At 30.2% G+C, this 16,192-nt stretch overlaps 1 protein-coding gene across 1 annotated transcript in view; it reads right to left on the minus strand.

Annotated features, from left to right (window-relative positions):
• Window positions 1-11,133, minus strand: part of LOC126748316 (metabotropic glutamate receptor) — an 80,639-nt gene extending 69,506 nt beyond the window's left edge. The window contains exons 1-2 of the mRNA XM_050457459.1: window positions 10,250-11,133; window positions 5,254-5,580 (exon numbers count right to left, since the gene is read on the minus strand). Coding sequence (XP_050313416.1) covers window positions 5,254-5,580; window positions 10,250-11,097 — 1,175 coding nt within the window. The 5' untranslated portion in view covers window positions 11,098-11,133. The remainder of the gene's footprint in view (window positions 1-5,253; window positions 5,581-10,249) is intronic.
• Window positions 11,134-16,192: the final 5,059 nt, after the last annotated feature.

Below are 16,192 nucleotides of genomic sequence, written 5' to 3' on the forward strand. Positions count from 1 at the left end.
CTGTTAACCTGAATGTGGTCATAGGAGCTGTATATATCCCACCCAATTCGTTAGCACAATCTTACATTGCTTTTTCTGATGCATTGAACTCAAATTCCGGATTATTCCCTAATTATTATAGGTGATTTCAATTTACCTCATGGTATATGGAAAAAAAGCAGTCTTAGCTTAACAGTAATAATAAATAGTGCACGCTCTCAAGAAGTGTACAGGTTATGTCAGATACATGTCATTTCGTTGTTTCAATTTAAGCCTAACCTCAGACAAAAGCTTTCTTGGTGTGATATTAACACAAGACTCCTTAACAGATATCAAATAAGCAGACAATTATGTCCTTCCAGTTGTTCACCCATCACTATGTATTAAGTTAAATAGTTGCCTCATAGAGGCCTAAGATGATCTCAGTTTTAATGGATTCTACAAGGATTTTAAGTCTTCTAATTTTAACGAAATCGCAATGTTTTTACATCAATTTAGCTGCTATTTTTTACTTTTAAATAAGTTCCTTGAAACAATGGTAAATATTTTTATTGCAATTGATTTACTTGAATCTATAAAAATACTCGGTCAAAAAATTCCCAGTCTCGTTTTCAATTAGACTTAAAAAATGTAATATCCAAAAGAAAGAAATGCACAAAAAATTGAAACTTAGATGATCAGTTACCATCTGGAGTTTGCTAGATTGAGACAAGTATGCAAGGATCTGATACAGGACTGAAAGAGTATGGGACATCAGCACTCCCACTTCTTGAATTCCTTATAATTAATCAGCAGTTTGCCTTTAGACCATACAAATCTACGGAATTGAACCTTCTTACTCAGGTGAACTGTTGGATTTTTGGATACCTTGGAGGAGAGATACAATTAAGGAACCTTTATTATCTTGGTTCAAAAGCTAGTTGTCTGATTGTAGATTGAATACATTAGAATAAATTAAAATAAGAAATTAAAACTAAATTAAAAGAACATCGATGCTGATTTCTGGAAATTATTTTTTTCTCGCCTTGCTCAATCAATTACAATAAAGAACATAATTTGATTATAATTCTTTAATAGGACATATATAAATGAAAATTGAATTTTCCTGTCTTCCTTTTTTTCTATATCACCATTTAATTTTTAAAAAATTGTTTTTCTGGTAATTATGTTAATCTTTCTAGAAGATTCAAATAGCTGTTTAAAATAAGCCTTTAAATGCTCTTATTATTATATAATTATTAATTGTTTGGTTTTCATAAAATATATTTTTATATAGGTTAGAAGAGATAAATGTTTTTTTTTTTTAATATTGTGATAATTTAATATACAATATACGTCAGCTAAGTCTATTTAGCCTTTCCTCTACTACATGAACAGGTTTAAAGTTTTAAAATAAAAACATCGACCCTATTTAAGTTATGCATTTGTTTTAATAACACTACGTAATTCCAATAATACCGAATTTTAGAAATTATTTTTATCCTGCCTTGTTCAGTCAACTGCAATAAAAAACATAATTCTATTGCAATTACTTTATTAGGAGATATATGCATGAAAAATACCTTTTCCTTCTTTCTATATTTTTATATATTTAATTTCTATATCGCTATTTAAATAATAGAAAATTGTCTGCATCTTTTGGTAATTATGTTAGTTTCTCCAGAAGATTCGGGCAGTTATTATTAATTGGTTGGTATTCATAAAATATGTTTTTGTACAATTCAAAGATAACAAGCTATTATTGAGCGAACTATACACCTTGTTAAGCCTCACCCCTGCGTTCTCATATAATTCCTCCTAAGAATCACCGGAAATAAGGAACAGAGTATCGTGCGCAAATGAGATAATATGGCAGTCATATAGTATATATAAGGAGAATAAGGCTCAACATAGCGTCTCGTGGCACTCCTGTTTTAATAAAGAACTAATATTATTTTTATTCATTATTAAGCTGCTAACCTTAATAGTTGAGACTCTGATGGTGGTGATGAAAATTTAACTTTTAGCACAGTATTATGTAGACAAATATATTTTTTTTAAATAGCAAAATATTTATTTATATTTATTGCTATATATGTTTCCATAAATCTTCTAGCCTTTTAGGGCCCGAAGTAGAAACACAGCAACGCTGACGTAAATTTTCATTAAACACCAAATAAATAAAATATTTTAATGCTGAAAGCACGATGTAACCCACAAATAAATTCAGGTGTTAAAGCAGAAATTTTGAATAAAAATGTCTCTAAATGGATTACTAAGTTTGCCGTACATACTAATGCGTTAATGCACACACCTTTCTCTATTCCGCGGCAGTGAGAGCACAATCATGTTCATATAAAACCAGCCCTTAACGAATCTATGCGGTAATTAATTTCCTAAGGGCCTTAAACGCTAAAGCGCTTCTGTTAGAAATATAATTTTGCATATACATATTATTGCGGTCAGCTTTGCAGCAGTTTGAACCAAATATCTGAATTTCCAGAATGTCTGTCATGCAGACCATTGGTATTGTGGTTCTAGCCAACAGCATGTTCAGAATTCTTTTTCTTTATCGCTGTAAATATAATTCTGTAAACACATTCAACAATTCATAAAACCTTAAGCATGTGATATATTGAAGTGGAAAACGAGGTAAGCAAATATTTTTCGCGACTTGGAAAAGGAAACAACCTAGTATTACATCGCTCTCATATGTCTTATGCAGTGATAGTATAGGGAAGTGCTGCGCAAGCTAGTAAAAGGGCAGTTAGAGTGATAGCGGGGTTAAAATACAGGGATGGCTGCGTAAAGGCGTTCGTTATAAAGGGTTAAACCCTTGCTTTTCTTTCAGTTTATACATTGAAAACCCTAAATTTCGTTAAGCAGAACTTGAAGTGCTTTGAAAGCAGCTTTTGCTAGATTGAAATAAAATTTCTCGATCTAAATCATGGCATCGTCACTAATAATCAAAAACTGGACAACTAAAAAAATACCCGATAAAAAAAAATTGTTCCGTGTCCAATTATCGCTAAACTGCTTTAAATTTATCGATACATGGGACAAATGATAGATGGATATTAATTGAGTTAGCATTTTGCATTTAATTAAATGCATCATCGGGTAAAAAAATGCATTTAATAAAAATGGATTATTGATCGGGTTATTAAGCAATAAAAAATAAAATTAGGTAACGATATTTTTTTGATTTCTGCTATTTATTTTTACGTAAAGCAACGTTTACATATAAACACAGATTTTAATGCAAACTGGCCCAATGTACTAAATTTCTACTATTTGATGATACTTTATATCATTAATATTGTGTTATAATTCTTAATTAATTACCTACCATACAATTACAAATTAAAATTAATAAACGATTTTGCTTGGATGCATTAAACAGATATATCTGAATTAATTATTCCAAAATTATTGGTGATGTGGCGATAATTGTGTTGTTGCTAAAATTAAAGCTAATCAATCAAATTATTTGATTGAATGATAAAAATTGTTTATTTATTCAATTATGAACTACTTTCTTTTATTACTTTAAATTTTTTTTCCCGAAGTCTCTAAATAATTAAAAAATATTGAACAAATATATTAAATGTAAAATTTCTGAGCTTTATGTACTTTAACTAAAGCCCTTGTGTTTAACCTAATTGATCTCATTTATTCATAATCACGTTTTCATCCTTCAATTAAGTAGATTAGCTACACGTTCAAGTAAAATTTTATTTTTAACAGAAACTGAAAGCGCATATTGAAATTAAATAGAATCCATCCTATTTAATTGGATCCTACTTTATTATCAGAAATTACTGTTAATAATTATTGTCTTGAAACTTATAGATCAAATGCAATATTGGTTAAAATTAGTTCAATATCTACATAAACAGGAACTTAATAGTATTTCTAATTAAAATTAAATTAAGTTAGTTAAAATATTTATAAATAATAAATGCTCCTAGCATAGCAACATCATTTTCCATTTTATTAAGCCCTGCAGGCGTTTCTTTGTATTACAGCTTAACCCTATAAAAATTTCAAAAGCAAACTAAAGCCCCTGCTCTCTGTTTGCCTTTTAAAATTACATATTCGTTAAAGCAAAAATAAGCACAATTTACCTGCAGTAAGTGGTCCAACCTGAAATAAAAATGCTTTCGCGCTATTTAAATAATATTTTAAGCCGTTTCTGTCAACCAGAGAGTTTAAATGATATATTTATTAGTTGGAATTAAGCGGTAAAGCGGGATTAAAATGTCAGGAAAATCAACCGTGCATAGATTTAGAACCGTTATATTTCATAATTAATCCATACAATCTAAAACTGGAAAATTCCTGAAAATTGGAATTTTAATTTAATTGCTTTTTAAACCTTGTTTAATTTTAATAAATGTAAATTATCAACTTATTTTTAAGCATTTTAATATACACGTTTCATGTCCGCCTAAGTTATGCCAATGTATTTTATTAATTTAATTAAACGTCTGGATTGGATATAACTAAGGGAGCCGTTGTGTTTAGAAGTCTCCTAATGAACTTATCGTGCCGCATTAACGGTTATCAAAAATCTTGTAAAAGCTAGTGAGGCACTTTGGTCTGAGAAACTTTATGTTGCTGAGCAAATTGTAAGTATTCCCATGTCTGGAATATCTAGGGTGTAGTGATGGTATCTTAAGACTTCCTGTCTCTTTAGTCTTACTGGTAAATATTAATGGTAATTGAGAGGATATATATAACATATGACAATTTATTATGTAAAACCTTATTAAAACTATATTATCTTATGATTTGAAATGTACCAATTTTTTTTACAGTAACTTGATAAAAACCAGAACTCCTCAGGACTTAATAAACCGAGTTCCATGCAATGATTTAACCTTATACTGGTTTTAATTAACTTTAACTTGGAACTGAAACATAGCCAGCCAAGAATAATTAAACTGATTTCAGGGAGTTCGTTCATTGCCATAATCTGGCAAAATCAGATGGAATTATTTTAAATCCTTGGATCTCTTCTAAATTTCCCGGGAACTATTTATACCTATTTAAAACTTTTGTTATTTAAATATGCATTCAAAACTTTCTGCTTTCACGGTGTAAACAACTAAGATAAGGGTTTATAAAAGGGCCATTCGTGCAGTATAATAATACCCTCTGTAAGTCTAATCACGAAGAAACTCATACACCTAAAATTGTAACATAGGTGTCGAGAAAATAGAATATGTATTCGTTTTATGCGAATGCTTATTATTTTCCATAAAAATGTATAAATAGTGAGGTTTTACTTACCCGTTTTCAGGGACGAGCCTTAGGTCTTCATTGCAAATAGTAAAAGAGACTTCAGTTTCCAAAGGTAAGTTTCTCGGTAAGTAACATTGAAAGAAATCCTCCCAGTATTGCTCAAACCACGGATTCCGGCTGTTTTGTTCTGGAGTCAATTTGGCCATATAAGTGTCAAACTCTGGAATATTTGTGGATTGTAGTTCAACTGTTATTGAGCCTTCAGCGACCTCCTCAATCCCTTCTACAAGTTTCTGTTGTTTACCCCAGCCATCGCTTGCTACCCAATAAAACTCGCCTGTTACATTTGCGCGTTTTGCTGCCAATAGTAATCGTCTGAAATAAAATAAATGAAATGTAGAAAACACATATAAGCAGTGGGTGAAAATGCCCAGATATTTAAATTAGTAGTATTAATTAATAGTAAAACAGTAGAGTTCGTACATTACAAGACTCCTAAAATATGTGCATAATATACATTAAGGTTATGCCAATGTGTTATACGTTTGGACATGAGCTAATTCATATAATATTTTTTTTTGCAATATTTATACACATTTTTATATTCACTATTAAACAGTCTTGAGAAAAAATTAAACGAATTCTAAATTACAAAATTCATTTATTAAAAAAAAAAACAATTCAGGCTGTGGGTAATAAAAGCGATTTAGGCACTGTCACTGACGGAGGCTGTTAAAAATTAAGTTGCAAAGTTATTAAGAAAACGAAATTTACATTTTTATTGCTTATTATAATGTTAAAAGCCAATGTAGAAGCGAAAATTGGATGAGTTGTGAAAAACTGGAATAATATTTGTATATGGCAACTCAGTTTTTATCTGGTGAGATTCTAGAAGTTTAGGCTTTGATTTGGTTAGAAGTAAACTCAATGAAAAGTTGGGACATTTTGCTCATGCATATTTTCCCCTATAAAATTTTTCCCATTTTGATAAAAAAAATTGAAAAATAACATATAACGAAAATACCGAAGCTGAAAGGGTCGTATATCAAAGAGGTAAAAATTAAAAAGGTCTGTTGTGACGAAAATTTGCTGAAACTTTATCATTTTCGGTGAATTAAAAGTTGAAATGATATTTAAAGTCGAGCGTACTTCAGAATTCGAAACATTCAAGTTGTCCAGTTTTACTTTGATTTGAGTTATTTTAGTTTAAGTGATTTTCTTTTTCCAAATTAAAACATTTCTATTGGGACTGCCATTTTTGCTGTAGCTCACTGAATTAAAAAGAGAGTTTTCAATATAAAATAATGAAATATGTTATTTGTGGCATTAAAAACAAAGTAAATTTTAATAAATTTGTTTTATATATACATATATATATATATATATATATATATATATATATATATATATATATATATATATAATTATAGCAGTCGAATGAGATAAATAATGTTTGGCAATTTTTGCAAACTTTGCCATATTTGAAAAGCATATTAAATATATTCCTAATTTAAACAAACACATAACCGTACAACTAGGCAAAATTAAATATTGTTTGGAAAATATATAAAATCGCATATGTTTACAATATTAAACAGTACTTTATATAACTTGGTAAATATTAAATTATTGAAAATTAATTGTGAAATACAATGAATATTGTTTTAGTCGACTTTGATATAGAACTATTTTATTGGGTATAATGATATTGGATTTCAATTGAAATGAACAAAATTTTGAATTCATTGATAAATATTAAATTGCATGAATATTTTGTAGTTCTGAATTTCATCATAAGATCCAACGTTGCTCTTTGCTTATAATGGATAAATGCTTTTAAATGATCTCATAAGACGAGATTAATAAAAACAAAATTAGTTTGCTTAGTACGAGATAAATGAGTCTAGATCATATCCATTTAAGTTATGCATATTATATATATTTTTGCTTTAGAAAATTCTTTACTTATTAATAACATTTATTCTCTCATGCTGTGGTACAACTCTAGTAAAGAAGATATTTATTATCTCTTTAAATTATTTTAATGAATTTTGCTAGAAGATATATGTAGATTTTTGCTTTAGAAAATTCTTTACTTATTAATAACATTTATTCTCTCATGCTGTGGTACAACTCTAGTAAAGAAGATATTTATTATCTCTTTAAATTATTTTAATGAATTTTGCTAGAAGATATATGTAGTTAATAAAGATATTATATATTTAAATTGAGAGATATATTGCAGGCCAACTAAATGGAGCATTAGGGTCCATATAAGCTTCCTTTTTTATAATACAAACCGTTTAATTAAAAAAGACATGAGAATCTACGAAACGAAAATATAATAAAACGCGTTAAAATGATTAAATCGTGTGGCAACGCCAATTATAACATAATTTTTCTGCTAAAAACCAATTCAAAAAGAAAAAGGTTTTTATTCAATTGGGTTATTTTGAGTATTTCATTCCCTTCCTGTCAGTCAGAATGCTTTTGTAATAAAAAGATATAAATCACAACCTTCCGTAGAAACATAAATCTTAGAGCGTTAACAAGATAAGCGACGTAGCCTGAGTAAACCTTGAACAATTTCAGCCATTAATTATATCTGAATCAATGTGTCCAGGAAAATTAAATCTGAAGGTGTTGTATTACCAAGATTTCCCCCTCTTCAAATCGCTTTTGGTCTATTAAAGCATCAAATTAAAAAGAAAATAACATTTTACCGATGCATTAGCGGATAACTTACATGTAATAGCCGAACCATGTTTTATCTTGCTACTAATATAAATGGACGCCAGCGTCGAGGTCTATATATGGAGAATGAACGATTGCTTTTCGATATTTTATGGTGGTGTGCAAATGAACACATGAACCTATTTTTAAAAGAATAGGACAAATAATTTGGAAGAAAATTATGGTTAGATTTATAATTTTATTTTTAGTCATTTTATTGGAATGTAATAGAAGTTGTAAAATTAATACTGCAATGCTTATTAAAAGTTTAAAAGTACGGTTAATCAATTTTTAATGATGACGATAAAAATACATGTAACCGAATACCTTTCTTGTTCCCTTTTTATTTAAAAAAACACAATTTTAGTCATTATTCTGATGTTCTCTTTATTTTAATCTTGTATCATTTTTAATTTACATTTTTTGCACTAAATTTATATTGTTTTAGAACGTGCAAGAGACAAGGATGATAAAATATATTACGCTCCAACACTGCTTTAGAAGAATACAAAACAGGCATAACTTAAATGGACATGCTTCCTAAATTTTTTTTTAATAAAACAACTAATCGGCTATTTGTTTTGTAAGAGCTTAAAAAATAACTATTATAAATCATCAATTACATGCCTTTAAAACTGAACTGAAGTCTTTGAGGTCAAAAAGGCGTATCTAGGAGGATAAAAAATTTAAAAATAAGAACTTGCCATCACCTTTTAATTGTAACAGGCCTCATCAGGGTGTGGCAACCAGACATCAGGGTTCCTAATCCTGTTTAAAGTTCCTGTTCGAGGCCCCTTTTATAATTTCTTTTACTTTACCCCTTTAAAAAGCCGGTGATGAAGCATTTTCAATATTTTTCTATATCCTTTTAAGTATATTTACTCATACAGGTCTTAGTATTTTTAATGTGTGTGACTAAAAAAAATAATAACTAGGATTGTATTTTTTATGATTTTTGTGAGAAAATCTTGAAAAACTAATTCACTTTAAATACATTTTAGAAAAATAAACTGAGCTTAACGCAATATGTGTTTATAAGATGTAAAGCAGTAATGTGATAATCGATATTTATTAGGGTTACATAAATTAGAAAATAACTTAAAATATTATAGGTAAATCTATAAATTAAAGTATTTTGATAAAGGACTAAATTCGTGTTCATAGAAATGTTATAAGCTCATACGGAGCACCTTATTGTTTTAGTTGGATCAGGAAACCAACAATTCATCATTGGAACTGAAGATATTTACTTTCCAGATCTGCTTTAGAGTGCTATGCAGCTTTTAGCTAAACCCTGGAAAGACTTTGCAATGATTTTCGTTTCCATAAATTGTGTTACACACTTGGTGACTTACCCCAACTTACCCTATTGTTCCTCGTCGGATGACGAATACAGCTCATATATATATATATTCATATCATGTTATATATTCTTTAGCTCAACAGTCGGCATTACTAAATGAAGTAGGTCATATGTTTATTTTATGGTCTGTACCTAAACAATGTTCCAAATAAAGCCAATTCAATCTTAGAATTATTGATCTTCTTGGAGGACCAAAATTTGGAAATCTTAGCAGAGAAGTTAATTGTCAAACTCGACAAATACCATCCATTTTTGTTATTTATAATTACGAATCCGAAGAATAATGAAATCATTGGCAGTGGTTTCTGTAGAGATTTTGACGGAGCTATTTTAACATGATTAACACTTTTTTAACAAATTTTAACTAGGATACTCTGTTTTTGTTCACTTCAAAAGAGCCAAATCCAATATACCCAATGTGCTCTCCTATAAAGGCACTACAGGTTCCACAGGTGAGGCTATTATTGACTTGTTCGCGAATTATTTTTTCCTAATATTGTATTATCCCTGATAATTTTTCTTTTTATAGAATTTATATATCTAATCAAACGAAAAATACTAAATTCTGATATACACACTAAATTATTTAGACCAGATTTGATTGGTCTTCCACCAATTTTTCTTAAAGAGTGCAGTTTTAGATTACAAAACAGGCATAACTTAAATGGATATGCTCCCTAAAATTTATTTGTGATTAAATTACTATAAATATTCAAGAATTTTTTTTTGAGTAACAAAATAACGATTTAATATGCCTTTAAAATAAAATAAAAGTTTGTGAGAAAAAAATAACTAAGTTAATGAAAAATGTAAAATAATTCGCTATCACCTATTACTTGTAATTGGTCTCATCAGGGTGTGACAATCAGGAAACAGGGTTCCTGATCCTGTTTTAAGTTCGTGTTCTAGACCCCTTATATAATTTCTAATTAAAAACAAAGAACTTACCTAGCATCTTCAGCCCTAGTAAACAAAATCACTCCTTTAGCATTCATTTTCTTCTTTAACTTGATAATGATTCCATCAAACTCCTTATCATCAGCATTACTGGGTATTTTCTCAGCGGTAGCAATACACACATTACGTTCCAGAGCTTCTCTATGAAAGACTTCTATGCCATACTCCCCATAAGACCCTTCAGAGTAAACAGTAGAAACGTAAGACCAGTTAAAGCTCTTAACAATATCCACCAACGCACTTGACTGAAAAGTATCCGGAGGTACTGTACGTGCGAAATACTTAAAGCGAGTTTTGTCACTTAAAGCCTTGGCGGTAGAGGCAGGTGAAATCTGAGGAATTCGAAACAGCCCCAACAGGTTTGCCACTTGAAGTGAAACAGAGCTGTAGCTTCCTCCCACCACTCCGACAACTGGTCCAGAATGATTATTCTTAGGACGTGGAATTGATTGATCCTGACACTCATAGTTATTGGTATCAATGTTAAGTGCCGAAGCCCTAACGAACTGCAGAGATTGATTCAAGGCGTACGTATCCCTGGAACAAGTATCAATAATATGAGCTCCAAGGGTGATGTTCGGCAAGATGTTTGGATCTGCATTGATACGATCTATAGCGAACATCATAGCTTCCATCCTCTGCAGGCCGCGATGATAAATTTTTTGACCACATGGTGTTTTCTCGCCGCGTTCATGTACTGGAAATAGTCCGCCCAAAATGATATCGCCTGGTATTAATGTTATTGGTTGACTCGCCTCAATTGGAATTGATTGCGAGGCTTCCTGCTGCTGGGCTAACAGAAAAGGAAGAAGAGTATAAAATAGGAATCCTATGAACATCCCCAGTCGGATATGTCTGATTCGTTTAGGCTACGCTTACGCTGAAACAAAGAGAAAAAATATTTTATTTATAGCCAAGGCAATTTATCTATTGAGAATAAGCAATGTATAATCAGTATTTACTTAGCATATTTACTATGAGGTAGATAAATATTGCTTTATCTTATTTAGCTTAGTGACAGTAATTTATGGGTATTAGACTGTTTGACTAGGGACTCTAAATAAATGAAAATAAGGCGATTTAACCCAATTGGCTAATTTGTCTTACATATGATAGGAAAAATGGTTGAAAAATTCAAGACAACTTTTCAAAAATTCAACTCAAAATTTCTATGGTATATTATATATTTTCTCAAGACCTTTAAAGTCCATATTGACTGCTCAAGTACAGGGTGTCCAAATTCAAGGTTGAGGTAAGAGTTATCATTAATTATAATATAAAGTAATAAATTATAAGTTATTATTAATTATTATAATAAGTTTAACATAATAAGTTATTATTAATCAATTTATTTGGAAATCCGATTGATATATCTTTCTCTCTTGAACTCATGGAGTTCTTATGGGAAGTACTAGAAGGAGTAATCGAACATACCTCATTTTAAAGGCAATTAAAAATACTTTTCAAAAATGAGAAAATCTAATATGGCGCTCATAAGAAAAAATAAAGTTGATGATGATGATCGAAAAAAAAACGAAACGTCGGATTATTTTTTTTGCGTCATGTTGTAGAGCATAAAAAGTGGCAATGAAAAACTGTTTTAAGTTTTCCGATTTCTTTAAATAAACTCGATAAAAGGTAAAAACGATTTTGACAAATTTCGGTTTTTCTTGGATATCTCCGGAAGTATCCGGATTTTTTAAATTTTTAAAACGTCATTTTATTAAGCTCCAAATTGCGCAACTTTACCATTATTTAACCAACCCCGTAACTCTTACGGTTTCCGAGATCCCAATGGTCATCCTCGAATTTGGGACACCCTGTACATTAGTATAAGATGTCACAAATCTTAATAATTTCTCTATTGATAATCATTACAAATCTGATGATGATAAATGTAAGTAAGGAAAGGTCAAAGCTAGTAAGAAAAACAGCATCTAGGACATCATTTATAGCGGCATTCATGCAGGTCAGTATGAACAACTGCTATATTCACGCATTACAGCATTAATGAAGGAAGCGGGAAATAAATGAAAGTTGGCTAGAACAGAGAAATGAGAAAAACTGATTAGTGATACTAGAAACCTGAAGTTATAAACAGGGACAACACTCAGAGAACACCACATTTGGAAGAAATTAACAAAGATATATCTAAAGAAGAAATGTTATAAGCTCATACGGATTTATGGAAAGGAAAATCATTGCAAAGTCTTTCCAGGGTTTAGCTAAAAGCTGCATAGCACTCTAAAGCAGATCTGGAAAGTAAATATATTCAGTTCCAATGATGAATTGTTGGTTTTCTGGTTGGTTTTATTGTTGGTTTTATCCAACTGAAACAATAAGGTGCTCCGTATGAGCTTATAACATTTTGAAGGGATTTAGGCTACACAACATTAGAGAAATAACCAAGGTAATAGAGCAGAATGCGAGAATAAAAGTACTAAAGAAATAGTTATTTGAAGGCGAAAGACAAATATGCAAGATACGGAGCAGATAGTTAAGCCGGACGGAAAACGACAGTATCGTAGGGATAACGTGAACATTCCTAACATATAATACCAGGGGTCATAGGATTTTCCAGATATTAAAGCATAATGACAGAATTTAAGAGCATTGAAAATATCAAAATTCCAGAAACAGCAATAAAAAATACTATGCCAACCATATAATGCTTGCCTGAGAAATACGAGAACGCCTGAACTATGAGCTAAAGCCATCATAATATTGCTGCGTAAGAAAGGTGACATTGCTCACCTAGTACAAACTTATAGGCCATCCAGCTTACCTTCGCAGATTCATAATCTCTTCACGAGAATCATTACCAAAAGGCTAATAATAAAATTTAATCTCTATCAATTACATGAATAGGCACCAATCTTGCCTGTAAAAGTACCTCCACCCAGTGAAAATTCTTATAAAAAATACATAGAGTACTAGAAGCCTTTGGTGCTCATGTTTGTGGACTACTAAAAAACTTTTGATCAAGTGGACCATCGTAATATGCTCCAACGCAAAAATCTGTAGGTTATGCTTTCAAAGAGAATGGCTATAGGGTTGAAAATGTATAAAAAAATAGAGCCTTTGAGAGTTTATTATTCTTCTTCATTCCATGAGTGATAAATGCTCCTAAACATTCTATTAAATGATAACTCTTTTATCTATGTAGAAAAAAATCATTTTTATAAATTTTTAAATTTTTAGCAGCAAGTTTCATAGTTCTTTATTACCAATATGTTTAAAATTTACCTGAATAACTTCGAAACCTGATGCAATGAAAGACTTCTTGGATATAGATCTGGTTGAAGCGTGATATCTTTTAGGATTGAATTTTTTTTAATATAAGGAAGAAGAAAAGTATTTTTTCTTTTAGGAACGATTATTATTTTGTTTTCAAAAATAAAATCAGTTTGATAGATAAACTCCACTGTTGGTTGTAAAATATGTCTACACAAGTCGCCACATGGCTTTAGTTATTTAGCAAACGTGTTACGTCGGGGTACGGTAATTTCGTTAACCATTTAATCCATATTAAGTTTAGATCGGATGCGGTTTGCTTATTTAGCTTCTATTACAACATTAAGCGTAGGGCTGCCAGATTTGTTTGTATAGTTTGAAAGTACTGTGCAATTATCCTTTATATATGTTTCAATTTAATTAATTAGCATCACTTAGATTCAAGACAATTATACCAATATGCTTTGTTTTTTGTTTACTTAGTTTTATGTCTACTTTAAAACTTAATTAAGTGTTCGCGTGTTATAGCATTTATAATTCAAATTTATATGTTCGTGTATAAAAGCAAATAGGGACGACAAGTTAACTGTTCATTCCTCCCTTACAAGAAATCCCCGACATTACTAAAATTTATGACTTAAAGATAGGGTATTTTTTACCATCTAAACAAAGGAAGAGGTAGCTGTAAATATTGTGCGGTCCATTACTATCTTTCCTGTGAAATCATGTCTAATACTTCTTTTATACCCTTTTTAGGGATGGTTACGACATTGTTGCTTAATAATAAAAGTTATATTTTTTAACATTTTGTTTTTATTAAGTACTTTTTAACATTGGGACGTAATCTAATGGCCACTTTGTATGCAGGTTTTATAAAATCCCCTAGGATCTCTATGGATATCTGCAGGTAATTCAGTCTTATGTCTCTTAAGGCTGTTAGATTTTTATGAGTTAGGGTTATAGGCGAACTTATTTCTATGATTTTGTACGGTTAGATGAAATGAGATTTTTTATTTTATTAGATTTTGCTCTTTTATTATCAGCCTTTACATAAGAGTTTTTTTACAACATTTAGGCCAGGGTGTAATTCTGTGTAATTTTGAAAAAAATATTTAGGGTTTTTGTAACCCAATACTAGTGTTAACATCACCTGTATGGGGCAAAAAAAGGACGTTTCATCCTCAGTACAATTTTTTTTTACTTCATTGGAAAAAAATGGCTTATCTTTATACGTATGTTCCTTTTGGTATAAAAAGATTTATCCTTTTTTTGGAACATTCTGTATAGAGAAAGTTTTTTTTTTGTAAATAGATGTTATATAGTAGTTTTTATTTAATTTAGTTACTTTATCTATAGTTTTACACCACTGGTTGATTATAATATTGAACAAGGATAACGAAATAGGGTCGTCAAATGACCTTTAAAAGGTGTCCTTGGAATTTTATAAATCGTTTTAGTAAAGCCTAGTAGTAAATAAAAATACATTTGCGATTTGCGTACATTAAAAAGTTAGCTGTTATGACAACTTTGAAAAGACATAAAAGCCACCCTGTATAGAGGAGCACTTATTTGGCAAAAATTTATGATATAAAAAATCGAAAAATGCAAATTTCTATTACAAATTTTATTACATTCTTTCATGCAGAATGTGCTTACCCCAAGAAAAGTTTAGATAAGAGACGAAAATCGTGAGGGCCTGCCTGAGATTATCTTTTATGGGGTCGTCAAATGAGTTTAAATTGTCCTTCAACTTCGCTTGCGAATTTAGTAAATCTTAGTAAGGAATTAGAAAATGGCCTAATTCCATAAACAATTTAAAAATTCTGCAGATTTATGAAATCCATGACAACCCTCTTTAAAGAAGCGAAGTTATATTTACGAACACCTCGATTAAAGTCTTTCTTTCGTGCAAAATATGTCTACTTGAAAAGGATATGTACGCCATTACACAGTAATGGTGCAGTTTGTCTGAGACCCTTACATCACCGAAACTGAACGTAAATTTGGGCAATAGATTACCCAGTGTATAAAAGTATAAAATAGATTATCACTTTCTTCCATGCCGAATATGCTTACCCCAAAAAATTTAGTAGTGCTATTTGTAAATTTGGCCATATTTATGGAATCCATTAAAAACCCTCTTTAAAGAAGCGAAGTTATATTTACAAACAACTTGGTTAAAGTCTTTCTTTAGTGCAAAATATGTCTACCTAAAAAGGATATGTAAGACAATAGACGGTAATAACATAATTATACCTAAAAGTTGACCTCTCTGCACCTCTAGATTAAGACTTTAAGAGAATTTTAAAAAGTGCCTCTCTGGTTCTGACTGAATTTATAATGCCAATTATAAATTCTAAATATCATATTATTAATTAATTATTATATATAATTAATAATTCGGATATCTGTTTTTGGTATGGGTTGTAAATTCTAAGGCTATTCCTACATCATCCAGAAGCTTCAGAAATTCAGCCTCTATATTATCTTGTCGCACTGCTTTTTTGTTTTTTATTTATGTAGCGAGTGCCATTTTTTAAATTTTACAGGAGGGATTCGAATAAAAATTAAAAAATCTTAATGCCTGGAAAGTGACTGAGGGGCCAGTAAAATTTATTTTTTTTAAATACATAAAAACTCAGATCAAATATTTTCATTAAAGTAAGGAATTCCTTCAACTAAAACTCTCACGAGATGTGT

Source organism: Anthonomus grandis, chromosome 22 (assembly GCF_022605725.1).
Source record: "Anthonomus grandis grandis chromosome 22, icAntGran1.3, whole genome shotgun sequence".
Taxonomy (NCBI): Eukaryota; Metazoa; Arthropoda; class Insecta; order Coleoptera; family Curculionidae; genus Anthonomus; species Anthonomus grandis.